Source organism: Notolabrus celidotus, chromosome 7 (assembly GCF_009762535.1).
Source record: "Notolabrus celidotus isolate fNotCel1 chromosome 7, fNotCel1.pri, whole genome shotgun sequence".
In the NCBI taxonomy this organism is placed as follows: Eukaryota; Metazoa; Chordata; class Actinopteri; order Labriformes; family Labridae; genus Notolabrus; species Notolabrus celidotus.
In genome coordinates, this window is record NC_048278.1 from 3,602,804 (window position 1) to 3,622,011 (window position 19,208).

Genomic DNA, 19,208 nt, shown 5'->3' on the forward strand with positions numbered 1-19,208 from the left:
TCCTCTCTGTCAGATGTTTACCTCAAGGACTGATGAAAAACACAAACAGGAACCCTCCAGAGTCTCCTCAGTTTTGCATATAAATATAGAATGTGTGAGCTTATCAGCGTTCGTCAGTCATCCATCGGAGTTCATCACCAATATTTCCTCCTGTTTCGTCATCTCAGATCCAGCAGACCCAGAGAGGCAGCGTCAGACAATCTGAAACTGAAGACATGTTTTCCCCAAAGTGCCTCAAATTTCAGTGAAACACTAGATAGCTCTTCTTTCTCTGAATGACGTATATGAACAATATACAACTCCTTCTCTTCTTCCTCGTTCTCAGCACGTCACTCACTCGACCTGCAGTTGTGTGCAGGTCAAGAGTTTGCACAGTTTAGCATCCTCAAGCTGCAAAACCTCTTCATTGCCACAGCAGATGATTGCATACTTTAACGACAAAGAAGAACAACAAGGAGTGTTTATCTTGTCTTTTTGGTGTGAACGCATGAGTGACTCAAAGCTCAGACTGTTGAAAGCCTGACACATGCAGTCACGATGCACATGGACACAAGGGTTCATCGAGTGAACTGTTTTTGTACGTCTCAGTGTGTGTGTACTTCTGTTCGATCCCAGTCAGTGTTGCATCTTTAATTTAGAAGTTGCTCTTTCACCGCTCTGGTGTAGGTACGTTCAAAAGCCAACAATTTACTACTTTTATTCCAAGAAGACAAAACTTTAAGAAAATTCAGCATAATATATTAAGCACTCTCTAAAATGATGCTGTATTTAGTTGTTTGAAACAATTTATCTTCTTCTTCAAATATAAAATGGATGTGTAATTTAAATGCCAGTGAAACATGTGACTCTTTGTTGACTCATCATGAGTATGTTACATTCTCCCACAAAGCAAGACAGCAAAAAAATACATAAAAGTCACTGCTATAAAGATTAAAATACACACTTAAAAATCAGTCCTCAGAAGGAATACCGCTAATAGAGATTAGAAAATAATAACAGTTGGGCCTCAATCAACATTTCAGGCTGTTAAACGATGGTGTGCTGCTGTCAATCAACATTAAACACACACACGTTATGTGATACTTCCCCTAAGTCAACAAGCTCTGGTGATCGTCCAGATTTCAGTAACTGTCCAAGTCCAGCAGCTGATAAAACCCCGGCTCAGATGTCGCAGCGACGTGCAGGCTGGTGTTTTGGTTTGATGAGTTACCCGGTTGTTTGGTGACTGTCATGCAACAAAAACTAAGACTTGAAAAGTGGAAACAACAAGCCACACAAGGTGAAGATTAAACCCCAGGCTTTGTTTAACCCTCAAAGACCTAGACAGCTGCCAGCGGCTACTTGTTCTTAAATATTTGATAACTTTTGAACCACTAATTCTATCGACTTTCAAAAAACTTAGTTACAGCGGACATTCTCAGCTTTCCATTAATTCCACATTTGTCTCATTCAGCTTATTCAAATTAAATTCAGGAGAGTCTGGCGCCCCTAATGTTGGTCTAGGTCTTTTAAGGGTTAAAGAAATCAAGAACACAAAAACAAGAGAAGCAAAAATGGACTGGTGACGGCTGCCAAATTGAACGAAAGATGGAAAGGTGCAGGACTGTCGCTCCAAGCACCTTCCCCTAAATGAACAAGGAACCTTAGGAAACAAAGAATGGATAACTAGCCTACCGATGATCTCCTGCCCAAACTAAAACAACAGACTAAAGTATCAGAAACAAACGATTTTAAACATTCAGGGAAAAATGCAAAACCTGTTAGAGTCTCTGCACTGCCTGCCCCTCTTAATACTTTCTTCTCCTTCCTGAGAGCACTCAGGTGTGCTGCAGGGAGAGGGAGAGACCTGAGCTACACATGCTTATTGTTCCTGTTGAAAATGGAAAGACGTCTCATGGATGCGTCCGTTTTTAGTTATTAAAGACAAATCTAATGTTTAAACTTTGACGTTATTTAGAAGAGTTCCCCAATCCGCTTCAACAACCATACAGTCATTGTCAGCCAGCTTGAAAGCACCTTCGTCTTGAGTGTGAATGTGCAGCATCGGGGGTTTAGACTCATGTCAAAGGCTCAAATGTTCTGCACACTTCCAGGGTGAAAATGCGGACATAAGTTCTACAGAAACACCCTCATGTTGGATCTTAAACTGCTGCTGTTTTGTGTTCATCTTCTTTAAAATCCTAACCTCAAGCTCTGTTTGTCCCTCCAGGTTTAACATCAAAGTGAACCTGCAGCTCGTCACCAGCTTCATGCTGACCGGCATCTCTGTGGGTGCCAAGTATGCCCAGAACGGTCAGCTCTTTGCACGCTTCAAACTTACTGAAACCCTTTCAGAGGTAACAGGACCCGTACGTAACACGAGTAACATCACTTCTAATTTGTCGCACATGTCGCCCCGTCGTGTGAGGACGTTCCCCTAAAGTGTCGTCTGTGTATGTACCTCAGGACACGCTGGCCGGGCGGCTGGTGATGACGAAAGTGAATTCAGTTTTGCTGCTGCCGCTGGGTCGAGAGAGCTTCATGATTCATCCGCCGCCCGGAGTCAAAGAGCGGGTGTACGAGGCCGTGATCGAGGAGAAGACCAAGGACTACATCTTCCTGAGGATCTGCAAGGAGTGCTGCGATGAGCTGGGGCTGATACCTGACAGAGAAATACAGGTACACACGTCACCAGGAGATGAGGAGATGAGGAGATGAGCTAAATGAAGCTCAGCGTGATGTTTTCCTCCTTTTCCAGTCTGAGCATGTGCAGACCTTGTATTTCAAGGCTGTAGTTGTTTATGGTTTCATAACATCGTATTGCAGATTGCATATTAGCTTAAAGATGAAGCTTTTTTACTGATTGATTGCTCACTGAGTCCTCCATGCTGCCTCTGTTTCAGGTGGAGCTCCAGTTCCAGTTGAACAGGCTGCCGCTCTGTGAGATGCACTACGCTCTGGACCGCATCAAAGAAAACACCATCCTCTTCCCTGATATCGGCCTCGTCCCGACCATCCCGTGGAGCCCCAACAGGTGAGCATACACACGTAGCACACGCTTCCATCGCCCTTTAACTGTGGAATTTAGATCGTTTCATGCTCCAGACGGACACGCCAACACTTTTTCATACTCCAGTTGAATATTTTAAACTAAAACAGCACAGGAAGACGTTTCAGCGCAGCACGGCAAAACTGCTAATCCTTCCCCAAGTTATCACACACGAGTTCCTCTCACGCCTGCACATCAGATCAGCTTTTCAAACACCCTGACAGTGCAGGGACGCCTCATCAGCTTGAGGGTCAACCGTGTATCAGCCACCTTGCTGACTTGGCGGCTGCTCTGAAACGCTGGCAGCTCCTTGCGGCTTTGTTTTATCTCTCTGACGTTGGACAGGTGAGGGGAGTGAGGCGCTAATCTTTATTGACTCGAGCCAAATATAATCCTCTGAGTTTCTCCAAAGATGCTGCTTTATCTAAGCTCCAGATTAGGATTGATGTGGACTTCTGTTTAAATTGGAATTTGGAGAAGTGAGAGAGCTTCGAGAATGCACACTCTGGCACTTAAACCTCAAAGAACTGTGAAGTTTTAATCAAATAAAACATCACCTCTCTGTTTTGTGAAGGTCTTTTTGTTTTCAGGCATAATCACGCATAGAAAAGATCCTATCAGTGTTTCCCACACATAGATGATAGAGATGAAGGCTTCTTATCATCCGCCACCCCTGCTAAAGCACACACACATGCGTACCCTGCAGCTTTAAGATGTCCCTCAGCCCCACTTCCACGTCTCAGTTGGAGTTCAATCAGTCGGCGTTGGTGGATTCACAGCCAGAGAGGACGCCGCCCTCCTAATGAGGACAGTGATGCCAGCAGACAAACGCAGCGCACAAGCTCGACATGCATGATAACCAACTCTTTCATGAGGATGCATTTGAAATTGCATATGTGATTCCATCCCTCCCACTCGTTTTGACTCTGTTAAAACACACACACCCACTCCTGAGCAGCAGTTTATGTCTCCTCTGAACTGTGTTTTCTGATGGATGCTGCCCATCTTTATGTTTCTGGAGGGAAATGTAGCATCCTTTATCTGTGCAGAAATCAAAGTTATGTCACCACAATTATAGTGATTAAATTAACCTTGTTCCTCCATCTTCACTCCCACAACCGCATCTATTATAATGAAAGAGATAACTTTCTAAAAACTCATTATCTAAACTCATGACATTCAAACACTGATCTAATGTTTCCTCTCATATTTTCTTGACTCAAGGCAATGGGACGAGCAGCTGGACCCCCGTCTGAATGCCAAGCAGAAGGAGGCCATCCTGGCCATCACCACACCCATCACTATCTCCCTGCCTCCCATCCTCATCATCGGGCCCTACGGCACCGGCAAGACCTTCACCCTGGCACAGGCTGTCAAGCACATCCTCCGCCAGGACAACAGCAGGTCTGTGAAGAGTTTGATTCTTCTGAGCTGGCACTCAATCGAGAACCGTTTTTTCGTGTCCCAGAGCGGCTCCAACACTTTGCTGGTGTAGAACCCCGAACCGCTTACGTCAGTGGCGAGGGGCGGGGTTAGCCTTGATCAAGAACACAAACCAAACGTGTTTCTTTCATTGTCCTGCAGCAAAAAAAATTAAAGCCGCAAGCGGCGATGAACGGGCCCTCTCACACCCGCGGCCGCCGCCTACGTGAGCCACCGCCACACGTAAACCGCCGCCTGATATTTGCCATCACATGATGCGAAAGCAAGATCTAAGAGTATATACTGGCTTAGGTGGTGCAAATGTTCCAAGTTTTTTTGCCCACTGCCAAGAAAACCTCCAAACTTGACAGTGTGCCACGCCCACAATTTTAGTCTGAACAGAATTCCTTTAACAATAATTTAATCGTCAATATGTCTGCTATAGAATGTGCCTTGTTTGGACTGAATCAGAGAAAAACTCTAGGAGGAGCTCTCAAAAGCATGCACCCTTATTCAGGCTTCATTCTTCACATTCAAAGCTGTATGTGCGTCTGATGCCCCGCCTCAACGCCTGCCACGCCCACAATTTTAGTCTGAACAAAATATGTTCTGATCATTTTTTCTCGTCAAGGTGTCTACTATAGGTTGACCTTGGTTTGGACTGAATCAAAAAAAAGCTCTAGGAGCTAATAGCAAAAGTATGCACCCTTATTTTGACGCCATTTTTCATGTTCAAAGCTAGGTGGTGCTCTTCCTGTTGAGTTTGGGATAAGGGTGCAAGAGGCTTTTTTGTGTATCCTGATGCCATGAATAAGCGTATTGACTTTCAAGCATGTAGCTCAAAATAACCACTATGGGGAGGGATTTTTGAAAACTGTAGGGGGCGCTAGTGAGCACATTTTTCGACTTTTTTTGCGAAAATGTCGCAATTTTCCCAGGCCTGATGAGTGTGTTGGATGAGGTGAGATTACGTTCATTTTAAAGTCACAAAAATAAATTTTTAAACGTTTTTTTTAATGCCCCGCCCCAAAGTCTGCCACGCCCACAACTTTTGTCTGAACGGAATTTGTTCTGAATTTGTTTTTTCTCGTCAATGAGTTTACTATAGGTTGACCTTGGTTTGGAGCAATTTTTGATTTTCAAAAACAGGTGGCGCTCTTCCTGTTGAGTTTCAGATATGGGTGTGAGGCTTTTTTGTGCGTCCTGATGCCATGAATATGCGTTCATTTTTTCAAGCATGTAGCTCAAAATAACCCCAATACCAAGGCGTTTTTGAATATTTCAGGGGGCGCTAGCGAGCAAATTTTTGCAATTTTTTTTTTGCGAGACCCATAAATTGGTAAATTTTTCACAAGGCCCGATGAGTGTGCAAAAATATCCGCGCTTTCATTCACGTTCAGGGGTCCAAAAATGCGTTTTAAGTGGCGGATGAAAGGAGAAAAATAATCCTTAGGGTTACAATAGGGCCTTCGCCACCAGCGGTGCTCGAGCCCTAATAAAAGAGACTAGCAGTGGTCAGCCAAGGAAACAAGCTGCCGTTGTCCGCCATCATTGTTGATGTGAGGTTAAGTTCGCGCTAACGCTACTGGGAAAAGCTGTCACGTAAATCTGACGTCATGACGTGCCTCTTCCACGGGTAAAAAAACAAACGGGTGTTGGTTCACAAGTTCATCCAGCTCCGAACCAGCGCGAGCACAAGCCTGGAAATACAACCCGGTTTGTGTTAGTCGAAACAAGGTATCTGTGTTTCAGTGCTCAACCTAAGTGCAATTATTCCTTTAGTGTCACCTGTTTCTTGTCAGGTGTAGAGAGGTGTTTGTGGCCATTTTGGTTTCACAACAACAACAACAACAACAACAACAACAAACCTTTACATCGTCTCCTGCCTGATGGAAAAACTTGCCTCTCCATTTGAACTTGTGGGCTCCTTTAACAAGAGATGTAATTGAGTGTTAGTGATGGAGTGTATTCAAGGGAACAAAGGGTAATGCAGATGTGAGCGGTGCATAGATTTTCCCTCAGTCATAAAAGCTTCAGACGGAGAGAGGTCAATGAGGGGGTGTGATGGAGGTGTCAGGGGATTCTGGGATGTGCAGTGGTCTCACTTTTTGTCTGCAGAGCAATGGCAGCCGCGGGTTTGACATTTAATGTTAAGAAAAAACATCGAGCTGTGGTGTCGTCGTGCATGTGACATCAGCGCAGGGCAGAAGCTGCTTATATATTTGGTGGATGATCACGGTAAGTTTGATTACCCGCACACGTCCTGAGCTGCAGGCCGTTATCGGATCTGTCAGGTTCTGAAACAATAAAAACAGCGAGACGTTTTCTTCTCTTGGCCTTTTTCATCATTATTTCGCTCCCTCACTGTGTGCGGAGGCCTGCAGGAGATTCTGCAGAGCGTCGTAGTGAAAACACATAAATGGCTCTCTGATCTTTATGAAAAATAAATGCAATACGGTGGACACTGTCCCCTGCACAGATGCTCACATTCTGTGTTTTAATAAGGCAAACGTGTTTTCTATGTCATGTTGAAGACATCCTCTCCTTTGAAACATGTAGAGTGATGTAATATTCATCACTCATTCACTCTGAATACATTTAACGTACAATCTATAGGATGAATTATGGATACTTTAAAAGCCAAGACAAGTGGAGGTGACCGTGCTGGACTGCTGCTCTCTGCACATCACAACCACGACAAAGAGGTCGCACTTACACATCAGAGACTGTCATGTTTACACATACCTGCTCTTCTTCATGTAAAACACAGGTTCCCTCCCTCTGCAGAGTCTCGTCTTATTGTGACATGTTCGTTTTTAGATGAGTCTTGTGTTTATGTTTTTTAAGACGTCCCCCGCTGAGACCTGCAGCAGCTGTTTGCCATACCTTATGCCTGACATTATTTCCCTCTTGTCTCCGCAGGGTCCTCATCTGCACCCACTCCAACAGTGCAGCTGACCTTTACATTAAGGACTACCTTCATCCTTATGTCGAAGCAGGCAATCCACATGCCAGACCTCTCAGGTACTGAAGCACACTTCAAGGAGAAAGGGATTTCTGAGGGCAGAGAGGAAACAAGCTTTATCTGATTTATGAATGTGCATGTGCAGTGAACAACGGTAGGATAAATATCTGTGCCTCAAAACCAAACCAAACACATGGTTAATAATGTGTTGGTTCATGCTTGGTTACAAGCTGCAGTTTATTTTAGTGTTTTAGTGTCGAGTTGCAGCCACAAGAATACAAATTTGACTCTTGGCAGAACAGTCCTTTATGCTTCTTCTTTCCAAGAGGGACCGGAGATGTGGGCAGAGATTAAGGGCTAACAAATCATGTCAAGACCGGGGACCAATCACATATGGGCAGCCTGCTTTAATAAAGGTGCATTTCAAGTTCCAGGAACTTTGCCCTGAATTGATTTTAAAAGCCATGTCAGAGATGGACCGGTGTTCTAGTTTAAACAGCGACCCTGTTAACTGGAAACTCTCAGTCGGATGCATCCCTCACAAACGTCTTTAGACGATCATTAAATATCTGATGAGGATATTTGGACATTTGAGTAAAAACTAAACTAGGAGGCATTCCCGAGGATTCCCTCTGGGTTTCAACAGCTGTTGTAAACTCCACAAACACTGACAAGTTCAGCTTAAGGTCTCCAGTTTACAGGGTCACTCTTCAGACTGGAACACCGGGAGCTAACAGAGACGCATTCACACTATCAGGCTCAGAGAAGACCAATGTTCAGTAGTTAGTAAACCAAGTCAATCACAGGTGTGTGATTTTGTAGAATAAAAGCACTAAGGGAACTCCACCAATCAGAAACGTTCAGCATTGCAAGCCCCGCCAAAAAAGTTCCTGGACTTTTTGAAAAGTACTATCCCCCCAAAAGGGACTTTTCAGAGGAGAGATTAACTACCCAGACCCCCAGTTTGAGTTTCAGGGGAAGAAGTTACAAGAGTTACATGAGAAATCCATGCAGGAAATATACTTGAATGAGCCCTTTGTGATCTTTTGTGCAAACATCCAGGTTTTTAAATGTTGTTGCATGTGTGGAATCAAATTGAAGGGCATTAGTTTGACTTTTCCTGCACTTGTCTTAAATTTAACCTGCAGCTGTTAATGATGAAGTGATGTAGATTTTAGAGTTTACTCTCAGACTCTTCTGAAGGTGTATTTGTGTTCTTGTAAACACAGTGAAGCCAGACGTCTGCACTCACTCTGCATCACAGCAGTATTCCCCTCTGCATTCATTTATTGATGGACCATTACACCTTGCAGCTACAGGACCTATTGCTCTGAAAACACTGTTTACTGAATCTAAATGCAGATTTCTACAAACACAAAGCAAACATCAGCCTCTTGAAGCAGTGACTGTTTCCCTCCGTGGGTCGTATCTCTCTCTCCTGATGTTTCTTTTTTCATCTCTCTCTCCAGGGTATACTTCAGGAACCGCTGGGTTAAGACGGTTCACCCCGTGGTCCAGCAGTACTGTCTCATCTCCAACACACACATCACTTTCCAGATGCCCACAAGGGAAGACATCCTCAGGCACCGTGTGGTGGTGGTCACCCTCAGCACCTCCCAATACCTCTGCCAGCTGGACTTGGACCCCGGTGAGTCATGTGGAGAGATGCTCAGACATTTCAAGCTTCAAGGCTGTCTGCAAATTGTTGTGGTGGAGAATCATTGAGGCTCTGATGATTATATTTTTACCTCAGTGATGCACAGGGCTCTGGGAACGGTTGAGGTCTGACTGGGTTATTCGGGTACGAATAGGTCGGGCAGCATCCGGCAGATATTTGCAGTGGAAGTTATTGAAATTTTTAGAAAGAAATCAGGACACAAAACAAGACACTGCATTGTTGAAAGGACTTCAAGTCTGTTCCAGCGCTGGTTCGGAGACGGTGTCTAATCTGGAACCAGTACTTTGGGTTTTGACCGCCATATAACTTTTGTATTTTCTTTGCACACAAGATATCTCACTAATATAACTCCAGCAAAGAAATCGCATGTGTGGAGGTTCAATATTTGGAGGAATCAAACTGTGTTTGGTTATTATCTGCGTACATATACACCTTTACCAATGTTACAAACATGTAGGGTTATGGAGCTGACTAGACGTTTCAATGTTTCTCTTTTGTTTGTTGTTAAATGCAGACGTTAGCATATTATACCAATCAATCAATCTTTATTTGTATAGCGCCAAATCAAAACAAACGTTATCTCAGGACGCTTTTACAAACATAGGAGGTCTAGACCACTCTATGTCAAATTATGAACAGAGACCCAACTCCAAGACAGGGTAAGACTCAGTCTGACCCCACCTTAATCCATCATGAGCATTGCACATCGCAGTATTTAGCTAGTTACAGTGGTGAGGAAAAACTTCCTTTTAACAGGCAGAAACCTCGAGCAGAACCAGACTCATGTTAGACAGCCATCATGCCTCGACTGAGTTGTGTCTGGAAAGACAGATAGAGGGGAGTAAGAGAGAGAGGTGATAGTGATGAGACGAGTAGTAGTAGCTGTTGCCGCTGAAGTCCAGTACGTCCGTATCAGCTGGAGTCCAGATGGTTTGCAGCAGGAGGACGCCTACGGCAGCTCAGAGGAATCTACGAGACAAGGGAGCTCAGGGAATCCAGAAAGGTCTATGGTTAGTAACTTTAATGGGACAGGCAGAGTTAAAGTAAGTGATGAAGGAGTTGGGGGGAAGGGGGTGAGCTAGGATCCCAGTGTGTTAGTGCGCCAGTTCCCCCGGCAGTCTAGGCCTATAGCAGCATAACATCCCGTGAATGAACGAGGACAGACGTTTGTTTTCATTGTTTTTTCAGCGTTTATTTACATCCATGAAGCCAACACGAGCAGCAGAGTCCTCCTCGTTCCGCCTGCAACTATGATCCTCTCTATACTCCATTTTGATGCCATTTCATCCCGTGCTTGCGCGTTGTAGATTCACTTGCACATATTACGCTCCAGCTGACTGTTGATCACCCTCCCTTCAGTCAAGATAGTAGTCACCTTTTTATCCCTGCAGCCTTTTACTTCTGCTTTTGATGAGAAAACTTGACAGCCTGATAGCTTTCAGGCCCTACTGTTTCCTCTATGCATCAGCAGCCTACATGCGACGTGTGGCGTGTTAAAGTAAAAAAATCAGGTACTTCACGGCACCTTCTTGAACTGGTATGTGAAAGAGTAAACCCTAAATATAAGATGATCCAGTTTTTTCCTTGTGTATTTCAATGGAAGAAAAAAAACCCCATCTATATTCAGACCAATATGTTTATTTGTATTTGTAATCTACTAGGGACGGGCTTTTCAAGCCCAAATACTATTCGACAATCACTGGCATCCATTCGGCGATTATTCGTGGGTCCAGCTCTCTGAAGGCAGGTTTGAAAGGTTAAGTTGAGACAATAGCGACGCACACAACACTTGACAGTAAACAGAAACATCCCACGAGACACCTGTCCCGTTAACGGTCCGTTTGTGCGGCAGCACCAACATGGGGACGAGATGCTGCTAGTGGTGATCTGAGTCGACGACATTTTACAGCCATGCTCAGTCTCTGCAATTATCTCCGTTTCTGAACTTCACACCACTGCACACGTATTTCCAGAGACTGTAGTTAATGTTTTCTTCTTCTTTTGCTATTTAATGCAGTTAGCATTCTTTTTCTTCTGTTTCTTAACGTGGCCAGCAAACAGCTTCAAGGCGCTCTATAGCCACCATCTGGCAGGAATACCGTATTACAACCACACACCGGGGAAAACGATGTGAATATTCTCTCATTTTCAAAGTAAAATGTTTCATTAAGTCTTGGATTTGTAATAAGTGAAGGAATATATTATTTATGTATATTATTAGTTATTTGAGATGTGTTCAATGACGTAATGATGCTGCTTTTTTATGGCTCATTCTTGTGGAAAAACAAACTGGTTCTTGGAAGGTTCTCAGAAAGAAAGCAAAGGCAGACGGCACACTTTCAGAGACGTGTACTCTTCAACATGCACACAAAGAGTGACTGCAAACATATCCCGGCATCCCTATGCACTGCAGTGTAATACCACTTTCAGTTTAATACATGCAGACACGGTGACAGCTTCAAAAATGAGCGTAGCATTGAGTCACATTGCTGCTGTCTCTGGAGTGTAAACAGGGTTTTATTTATTACACATGTTTATATATTTCCCCCTCCAGGTGTAAATCTGTGAATGCATTGATTTAGTCTTCAGGATCATAACTCAGTGCAGGTCAGCGTGCACCCATCCTGCTGCTCTGTCGTCGTCCCCAGAGGCTCTAATATCCTCTGTTGGCAGGCCCTCACCATTTAGGGAACTCATTTAAGTGGTGTAAAAGACACAGAAAACAAACCGGTTTGTCATTGCGGGCTAATAACCGGCTTTAATGTGTCAGCAGAGGGGGCTTTGTCTGTTGCTGGGGAACGCCATCTGCCTGTTTCTAATGTACTTTACATCATTAGCCCCACTCCCCACGTTTCATCTTCCTGCCTCTCCCGACGTTCCTCTGTGATGAAAATCAGCTGCAAATGAGGCTGTTGGGAGGCAGCGAGTCGTCTAAGTAGCAATAACAAATCTCCCGCCCCCCCCCCCCTCCCTTACACAAAAAGTGGTTGCACTTTTTTATGTGTGTAGATTCTCCTGCTTCTTGATGACCCAGATGTGGAGTTTGGTATCTTTGAGTGAGGTTGAATCACAGCTACAGGAGCAAGACCTCCGCTTTCTGTGCGGTTGAGTCGTTGGCGTACTATCATGTGATATGCCGATATGTCAGCCGCTCACTGTTTGTTTGGCATAAAGAGCAGGTTAGATTTGTGTTGTTCTTTGCAATCACAACATCAACTGCAGCCCAGCAATTGGCCTGTCACCCTTAATCGAAGGGTGATACAGCTTTCTACAAAGAATGTCCCGTTTAGCAGAAAACTAATTTGATTAAAATAAAGAAAACAACACATGAAGGAAGCTGAAATGAACCAATTAAAGACTCCAGGAGAGGAGTGTGCCCTTTGAAGCAGATGTGCGTTTGAGCTCAGGTGAGTATTGATCCTGCAGCCGGCTGATAAAGGTCAGAGTTTGTTCCTCATGCTGTTGTGAGAAGGGGAATGGTGTTACCTGTTAGACTCATGCAACGTGCTCTGGAACGTGTCTTAAGAGCTATATTGAAAATTTTTACTGCGTACATTACTAGCTTTATTTGCACCCAACGATAACTTGCGTCTGATCCCGTCTTTACGTTGACTCTAATCGAGTTTCACTTGGGATAATTATTTTATTTGGGTCTGGGGTGAACACATCGTAACATCTCTTATGTCTGTATCTGAATGAAGGTGTAAAGGCGTGGCAGATTTTGCATACACAGATGATACCTTGGTGGAACCAGGGTCTAAATTTAGTTCAGGGGTAGATAATCTCCCCCCTGAAAAGCCCCTGCTAGGGGGGTAGTACTTTTCAAAGGTCACAGGACTTTTGGGGGGCAGGGCCTGCAATGCTGAACGTGTCTGATTGGTAGATTAACCACAGTGTTTTTATCCCGCCCGACATCCACAATAACATCACACACATCTGTGATTCTCTTGATTTCTCTTTCTTTCATTAGTTATTATTTGTTCTATCTTTTTTGTATGTGTGTGTACTTTTCAAAAGAAGAAGCTGTGATTCTCTTGATTTAGCAGCTTGTAACAGTAGTCTCCTCTCAGCCCACGTGAATGCGTCTCTCCCGGTGTTACGGTTTTAAAAGTGACCCTGTAAACTGGAGACCTTCAGCTGAACGTGTCAGTGTTTGTGGAGTTTACACAGCTGTTGAAACACAGAGGGAGTTCCTGGGAATGCAAACTAGTTTAGTTTTTATTAAGATTTCAAAATATCCTCATCAGATATTTAATGATCGTCTAAAGACGTTTATGAGGGATGCATCCGGCTGAAAGTCTCCAGTTAACAGGGTCGCTGTTTAAACCAAAACACCGGCCGATCTCTGCCACGGCTTTTTGAGTTCAAAAGGATTTTAAAGGCGTGTTGAAACGTCTTTGCTACTCGCACTTATCTCCTCTCACGTGTTGATTCAGTGAATCCATCTGTGATGAAATATAGCACCTTCTAAAACAGCACCAGCTGAGTCTCTTCATGCTAACAGGCTAACTGTTGTGTTGCTCATAATGATACCTGCCTGTCCATCTGCTTCTATGGTGTCATCTGTGATGAAAGGCATTCGTCTTTGTTTTACTGCCCTCTACTGGTCTGGTGGTGTAGTGCATTTACTTTTTTTTCTCCAGACGTCACTGGCCTGATTTGTACAATCTACCAGGGACTTCAGCCCGCAGTCGAAACGCAGACAACAATGGGGGCACAGGAACCTTTTAGTTCCCAGTAAAGTAGTTCTGCGGGCTAAAAGACCCCGGAACTCTTGGTCCAAATGCACCTTTGGAGGCCTCCTTTCCTTTCCTTTCCTTCTCACCCTTGCCTCCTAATTCAAACATCGTTATTGGCCCCATGACTGATCACCACGTCACAAATCTACAAGTTCCCCTCAGCGGGTAGCAACTGTATGTCCCATGTGAAACATTAAGCTCCCACATATCTTTGTCCCCCCGGTCCTCATAAAGCCGGTCTGTCTCCCCTCTCTCACCCCTCACCCATCCTTCCTCCCTGCCTGGGGAAACATCCCCTCTGTAATGACCTGTGTGCATCATTACCGAGCGTTTGTGGCCGTTGCACATTCACGTTGGATCGAAGTAAACGAGCTAGTGAGTATGGAGGATGCAGCGGGGCGCTTGCTGACTTCAATTCATAGGAAGGCTCAACAAAAGTGCCCGTCCTCAATAATTCACCATGTGACATAAAGGCCGGCACATCGCCACGGCTTCAAGGCTGCATCGATGATCGAGTCATACGTCATGAAAAAGCCATGCTCATTTCTCCTGTTTATAAAGTATACACACACATGCATGATCTCCAGAGGTTACTCATGTGCTAGTTTGATGCCTTGAGAATGACAAACATCTGACACTTTTTCAAAAGCGCTGCTGACAGACAAATGCTCTCTTTACTACCAGCTACTTCTTCTTTCAATAAAACATGTTGAATAACAAGTTACTAAGAAGCACAAATGGAGCGTGAGAGAGATGTCTGCCTGTCAGTCAGCCTGCTCTGCATGCTGTGTTAGTCTGTTAAAGACAAGTACATGAAATGCATTTTACAGCACAGAGCAGTCATTTTCAAGTGACGGCAACGTGACGCATGCTCTGTAAGCATTTAAACATGTTCCCTGATTCGCTGCACAAAGACCGACAAATCAATTAACTACCTTTATGTATCAGAAATCATCCGACCTGGTCCAGAAGATCACCAGTGGTCCTCTTCTTCATGTTTCTTGCAAACTTCAGTATTTAAAAACAACTTTGTGTCACCTTTAACCTTTCTGAATTTCCTCTGCAGAGTTGCTGCATACATTTTCACCAGATGCTTGGAATGAACCGTTAGACACCCAAATGTTGCCCAAAAGTTGCTTCCATATTTTGAGGAGTGCAGTTGTTTTTGTAAATAAGATCTGAGCACTCACAGTCGGCAGCTCTCCTCTCTTTGCAGACTACACTCAGACTTGTGATCAGGGTTTACGTTAGCAGGTATTTACCGGCTATTGGCAGGTTTCACGTGCAGTTGCCCGGCATATAAAGGTATCATCGGCCAAAATGTCCGGCGGTAAAAATACCAAATATAAATAACCATGTTGTTTATAATTTAAGTTGGGGGGTTTTCCCTCTAAACTGCATGTGAAAAAGTGGACTAGTCTTATATTCAGAGTCTCCACTTTTACACACCAGCATTCGTTCATGACCGTGCCGTGAAGCTGCAGATATTTTTGAATGTCACCCAAACATCACACGTCACGTTTACTGATTGACAGCGGCACTGAGAAAACAGTCGGACTTGAATGCTCAAAAACATCAGGAGAACGCTTCAACACTGATGAAAATTTGAGTAACCACAGCTCCTACTTAGACAAGTTTACAGAAGGTTATGATCAGATGCTTTATGAAGAGTTTAATCAAGTTTAGCCTCCCAGCATGATGAGATATGAACATCAAAACATACTCAGTGATGGACACCTTCCAAAACACTTAAAGGGGACAGATAGTGTGCACTTCCTATTTCATATTTACAACTGTCTCACAATGTTACTTTAAATCTCATATTCATGCATTTCTTTCCTATAATTTCATCAACCAATCAATCTATCTTTATTTATATAGCACCAAATCACAACAAACGTTATCTCAAGACTAGGGATGACCACAATTAATCGATTATCGATTAATTGATTGTTAAGATATTACTCAACACGCATTTTTGTTATCAATTTTCCGTCACGTGGAACAAACATCATGTGGTCTCATATTACACTCATCTATCAGGGAGGTGTTTTAAGTTTAAAGCATGTTTCGATGTGAATCAGCTGTTTAAAGGTGTTGCGCACAGCGGAGACGCTCAGCTGGCGGCGGCGGCTGTGCGTCAGGTCTCCAGGTGCGCTTTTTTAAAGAGGATCAATACAAAACTGCTGCCAACAACAACACGGACACAAAGGTTGACAGCTTTAAACAGGATATTTTAACCTTTGGATACGAAGGCAACAGACAGGTGGGAAATTCAGGTACGCTACGTTTACAGATCAGCAACATCAGAGCCGTCTGGGCTTTTCTCCAGCGGGACTGATTATGACCCGGTTGCGCTCCCGGCTGACACCTGACCGAATACACATGTTTATTTTTCTCAATAAGAACGAGTAGACAGAAAACTGGACACTGTGAGTCTGAAGTACTTTTCTGTTAGTATTATGAGCCTTCACTTTATAAGACTATGTCCGCGTAGAATATTTTAATGAGCCTGATCGTTGATATTCTGCGTGTCAAACGTGTACCCGTATTCAATCCTGCCAGTTATTTGCATTTTGTTGCTTTAGAAAATATAATTTAGGGGGAAAACAACCTATTTGGCATTGTTTTTGACGTAAGAATAATAATGTTTTTTTAATCAATTAATCGATAATTGATCGTTAACATTTCCAAAAATCGATCACGGAAAATACTTAAAATGTACATCCCTACTCAAGACGCTTTTACAAACAGAGCAGGTCTAGACCACTATGTCAAATTATGAACAGAGACCCAACACCAAGACAGGAGAAGACTCAGTCTGACCCCACCTTAATCCACCATGAGCATTGCACCTCACAATTTAGACTTTTATATCTCAAAATAAGGTAAAAAAAAAAAGAGGCTCCAACAATTCTCCACATTTTTGAAAGTGTTCCTGGAGGCCTTCTTGTACTCGTACTCGTGCACGTCTTTGAAAACATCTTCTGTCAGTAAGTTGCTCTGTAACTCATGAGAGACATTCCTAACCTCATAAACTCTAATACATAAACTCAGTTAAACACTTTCTGCAATCATTTATGCAGAAATATGTTCCATTGTGTTACAAAGTGTACGCCTTGTTATCAGCACACAGCAAGCGAATCCTTCAGCGAGGTGCACTCGGCTCAGAGAGAACATCGGTTTGAGGCTTGGAGAAAAAAATCAATGTGTTTTGCAAACGTTCGTTCAAAGGCAGATACTAAAGAGTGAGCGTGGAATCAAGCTGCTCCACTTCTTCTCTCTCTGCCAGCCCAAATATTTACAGTTTGTTTACTTTCCGACGGTCCCTGCGTTTATTTCGTTATTTTCAAACTGTCACATTTCATAACCGCGCACGCTTTCCTGTGGAAGTGGCGTTGGGGCTTTAGAGGCTGTTTGCTGGTTGTTATGCAGCCCCGCTCTTCCCTGCTCCAGCACTCATTTGCCATGCCGTTTCATCCCCTCCCCTCACACCACCGAGCAGCGTTTGAGCTTTTTAAATCAGAGTACGGCTCCTGTTCAGAACCGTCTACCAAACCCTGCCTTCGGATCGCAGCGCTGCCAGAGAGGAGGAGGGGACGGATAACAATGGAGGACACATTAGTGATAGTTACAGGGGTTTAATGCCGCCAGGGAACAAAGGTATTGTTCATAAATGTGTATGTGTAACAATAAGAAACACGTTGACATTACTGTCGCTACTATTCGTAAGAATCATCGTGTTCAGTGAGACTCACCGGCTTTGATCCATTTTTCAAACAATACCATTGAAATGTGTTCACGTCCAGCAGTCTGCTGTTGTCTCTCATTCTGAAGGTGAGGGTGCAATCCACATGCCAAAGACGCTTAACCCCAAACATCCACTGGTGGCCGTGCAAGTGGTGTCAGGGTTTTCCCTGCATATAAAAGTCAGAGGCAGCCTCCACTGCCTAATTTTTGTACCCCTGTTAGCATTGACAGTTGTTGCACGAGGAGCAACCTTCTACAAAGACAGCACGTCATTACGCTGATGTAGAAGCAGGACTGTTTCTAAATCAGTCCAATGCATCAGAAAAGATGCTAACGCAGAGCGTAGTATGCTCGTCTGCACGTTTATCTTCAATTCTCAGCTTCAGGATACTTTATTTATACCCATAGGTAGTTTTGTCTTGCAGCAAGACAATGACATCCAGACTTGTATGTCCATCACGTTCTCCCCCTGCCACTCTGCTTTGGACTGTATAAAGCATGGACACCGTATCAGTGATGTCACCAGTTCTGTCCGGGTTCTGAAGCAGAGTTTTGAAGCCTATCGAGGAGGCGCCTTTTTGGAAATACTGGCCCAACCTACCTTTCGGTCGACCTAATTTACGGCCAAAGATGTAGAGTTGAGACGGGCCTTTAGCCTCCTCGCTAACAGATATTGTGTGCCCACCTGTCGGTCAAGACAGCCCCTGATTGTAGAACTTATAACCTTGATACCTTTAAAACTAGTGACTTAGAGCAGGAGTTCCCAAAGTGTGGGACGGGACCCCTGGGGGGTCACGAGACACAAATGAGGGGTCTTGAGATGTCTTCTAGAATTTTTTTTAAAAATGTTTTATTATTATCTAAAATAGTACATTTTACCCATTACAGTAAAAAACATGAACACATAGTAGCTAACCTCGAAATAAAACCTTGAAAATATAAAATGTAATGAGTTTTCTGCCTTTCTTTGTTCCCAGATGACTCCTAAGTTTAGTTAGTGAACAGTTAATTATCAAAAGCATCAGTAGCAGCAGGTTAATTCATAACAGCACAGGAAACACAGACACATGCTCATATAGGTAAGGTAATTTTCTGCAGACCAGCTAAATGAAGCCACATTAAATCACTTTGAGGGACAGTGGGGGTCATAAGTCTTTGGCACCTATATTTTAGGGGTCGCGGGCTGAAAAGTTTGGGAACCCCTGACTTATAGAAATGAGCTCTTCAGATCTGAACTGTTTTTTGAACCAGGCTGTAAACATGTTTATTTCTGCTGTAAATATCGTCTTTTTGAATTGGTGTGATTTCTGGTGTTTCTGCAGCCAGTGGACCTCTAGTGGACACTCGAGGAACTGTAGTTTTTAGCAATTCTACATCGGCTTCATATTTCAAGACTTGAGTTTGCCGCTTGGACTTTGTTACCCTGTGTTAGTGTGTCGTTAAAACAACCTAATTTCAGCCCAGTGTCACATTATGGATACCTCCTATCTGTTCCAGCATCTTTGGAGTGTTTTGCAATTTCTTCTCTTGATTTAGTCAGAAGATGAAATTTAAAAAGACGGTCCGATCCCCTTTTCGCTTTGGGATGATCGTACAGTTTATGTAACTAATGTGTTTCTTTTCTCT

General features: G+C 43.7%; 1 protein-coding gene across 2 annotated transcripts in view; it reads left to right on the top strand.

Moving 5' to 3' along the window:
• The window catches only part of helz (helicase with zinc finger), a 57,999-nt gene that overhangs the window by 19,480 nt on the left and 19,311 nt on the right, over positions 1–19,208 (top strand). Inside the window, exons 13-18 of one of the 2 annotated variants that reach the window (XM_034687478.1) lie at positions 2,210–2,336; positions 2,446–2,658; positions 2,883–3,013; positions 4,253–4,432; positions 7,373–7,474; positions 8,885–9,063. In XM_034687478.1, coding sequence (XP_034543369.1) covers positions 2,210–2,336; positions 2,446–2,658; positions 2,883–3,013; positions 4,253–4,432; positions 7,373–7,474; positions 8,885–9,063 — 932 coding nt within the window. Of the gene's footprint in view, positions 1–2,209; positions 2,349–2,445; positions 2,659–2,882; positions 3,014–4,252; positions 4,433–7,372; positions 7,475–8,884; positions 9,064–19,208 lie in introns of both variants that reach the window. The other variant, XM_034687477.1, reaches the window with a different exon arrangement.